Source organism: Vanellus vanellus (assembly GCF_965231255.1).
Source record: "Vanellus vanellus genome assembly, chromosome: 24".
In the NCBI taxonomy this organism is placed as follows: domain Eukaryota; kingdom Metazoa; phylum Chordata; class Aves; order Charadriiformes; family Charadriidae; genus Vanellus; species Vanellus vanellus.
In genome coordinates, this window is record NC_138929.1 from 7,834,248 (window position 1) to 7,836,038 (window position 1,791).

General features: G+C 39.5%; 1 protein-coding gene across 1 annotated transcript; it reads left to right on the top strand.

Annotated features, from left to right (window-relative positions):
- Nucleotides 1–551: 551 nt before the first annotated feature.
- LOC309680965 (olfactory receptor 4N5-like) lies at nucleotides 552–1,487 on the top strand (the record flags this gene model as incomplete). Its single annotated transcript, XM_082494735.1, has 1 exon — nucleotides 552–1,487. The coding sequence occupies one exon, from the start codon at nucleotides 552–554 to the stop codon at nucleotides 1,485–1,487; it is 936 nt and encodes a 311-aa protein (XP_082350861.1).
- Between the last annotated feature and the right edge of the window lie 304 nt (nucleotides 1,488–1,791).

The following is a 1,791-nucleotide window of genomic DNA, read 5'->3' on the forward strand; positions in this document are numbered from 1 at the left end:
TACATAAACCTTCCTTCAGACGTGAGTGGTCTATACTTAGTTTCCTATTATAATCAGTGGATGTGATTTAGTCTAATTGTGTAATTTTAGAGTGTACTTTCATAGAATCATAGAATAGTCTAGCTTCGTTTAGCTGCTTTTGTCAACTGGAAAAGGATAAGATATGACTATCTCAAATAAAGCCATCTACACGTTAAACCACAAAACAGCCTACCAATGGAAGAATGGACTGATACTTTATGACCTATATTCCATCCATGTGCTAGTTCCCAGGGCACAGAGAAAACAAAGAATGTCTGATAAAATGTGGACATTTCCAGCTTACATTTCCAGTAAAATGCCCAAGTTAGTGGGAATCTAAATTACTGGCTTTCAAGTATTTCACCATTAGGAGTTCGCTAAAACTAGGAAATGGGAAAAGGGCATGCATCTTAGGCACTCTAAATATGCCCCATGTTGCTCAAATATTTGTGTAGATTTGCACTGCTGTGTTGTTTGATTTATTTTCTCCCATGATAACTGTCTGTTTTTCAGGGTTCTGCAGAGTGGAAATGGAGCATGAGAACTATACAGTAGTTACAGAGTTTGTTCTGTTGGGATTGTCCCAAAACCATGAAGTCCAGATGATTCTCTTCTTCTTCTTCATGTTGTTCTATATGATCATTCTTCCAGGCAACGTCCTTATCATTTTCACAATTCGGGGGGATTCCCAACTGGGATCACCCATGTATTTTTTCCTGGCCAATTTGGCATTCTTGGACATTTGCTACTGTTCTGTGACCCCACCCAAAATGTTGGCTGACTTTTTCTCACACCATAAGACAATCTCCTACAGTGCCTGCATGGCCCAGCTTTTCTTCCTCCACTTCCTGGGAGCAGCTGAAGCTCTCCTGCTCATGGTCATGGCCTATGACCGTTATGTAGCCATTTGCAAACCTCTTCATTACAACAGGTTTGTGAATAGGGTGGTATGCTATGTCCTGGTTGGTGCTACATGGGGTGGGGGGTTCATCCATGGCATCATCCTATTTGGTCTCAGCCTCCAGCTCCCCTTATGTGGTCCCAACATCCTGGACAACTTCTTCTGTGATGTCCATCAGTTGGTCAAGTTGGCCTGTGCCAACACTTATGTAGTGGAGCTTTTGATGTTCCTCAACAATGGAGTTATTATCATTATGTGCTTTACACTTCTCCTGATCTCCTACACTGTCCTGTTGCTGAAGCTCTGGACACAGTCCTTCAAGGCAAAGAACAAAGTAGCCTCCACCTGTGTTTCCCACATCATTGTGGTTTTTGTCATGTGTGGCCCAGCTATATATATCTATGGTTTCCCCTTCCAAGCTGTCCCAAAGGAAAAAGTTGTTGCTGTTTTCCATACGGTCATCTTCCCCTTGACTAATCCCATGATCTATACCTTGCGTAACAAGGAGATCAAAGGCTCAATGTGGAAGCTGGTCAGCAAATACATACTTTGTTGTGGAAAATAATAAAAAAATTGAAGTAAATAATTGAAAGCTTTTTTAATCTTTGTTTTGTTTGTTAATACAATTTTCTTAGGAACAACTCCATAGTGTACATTTTGTAGCAACTCAATTTATATTAAGCAAGCTTCAAATAATTTTCTTCTAATTATCAAAAATCCTTAGGGTGACACTAAAACCTGTATGGAATAACTTAGAGGACAATTATACTTTGTAAAGGAATTAACACAGTTGTGCTCTGAAGTTCTATTGTTGAAATTCTATATCTCTTCAGAAATTAACTGGTGGGTGTGAATTTATAGAATCATTA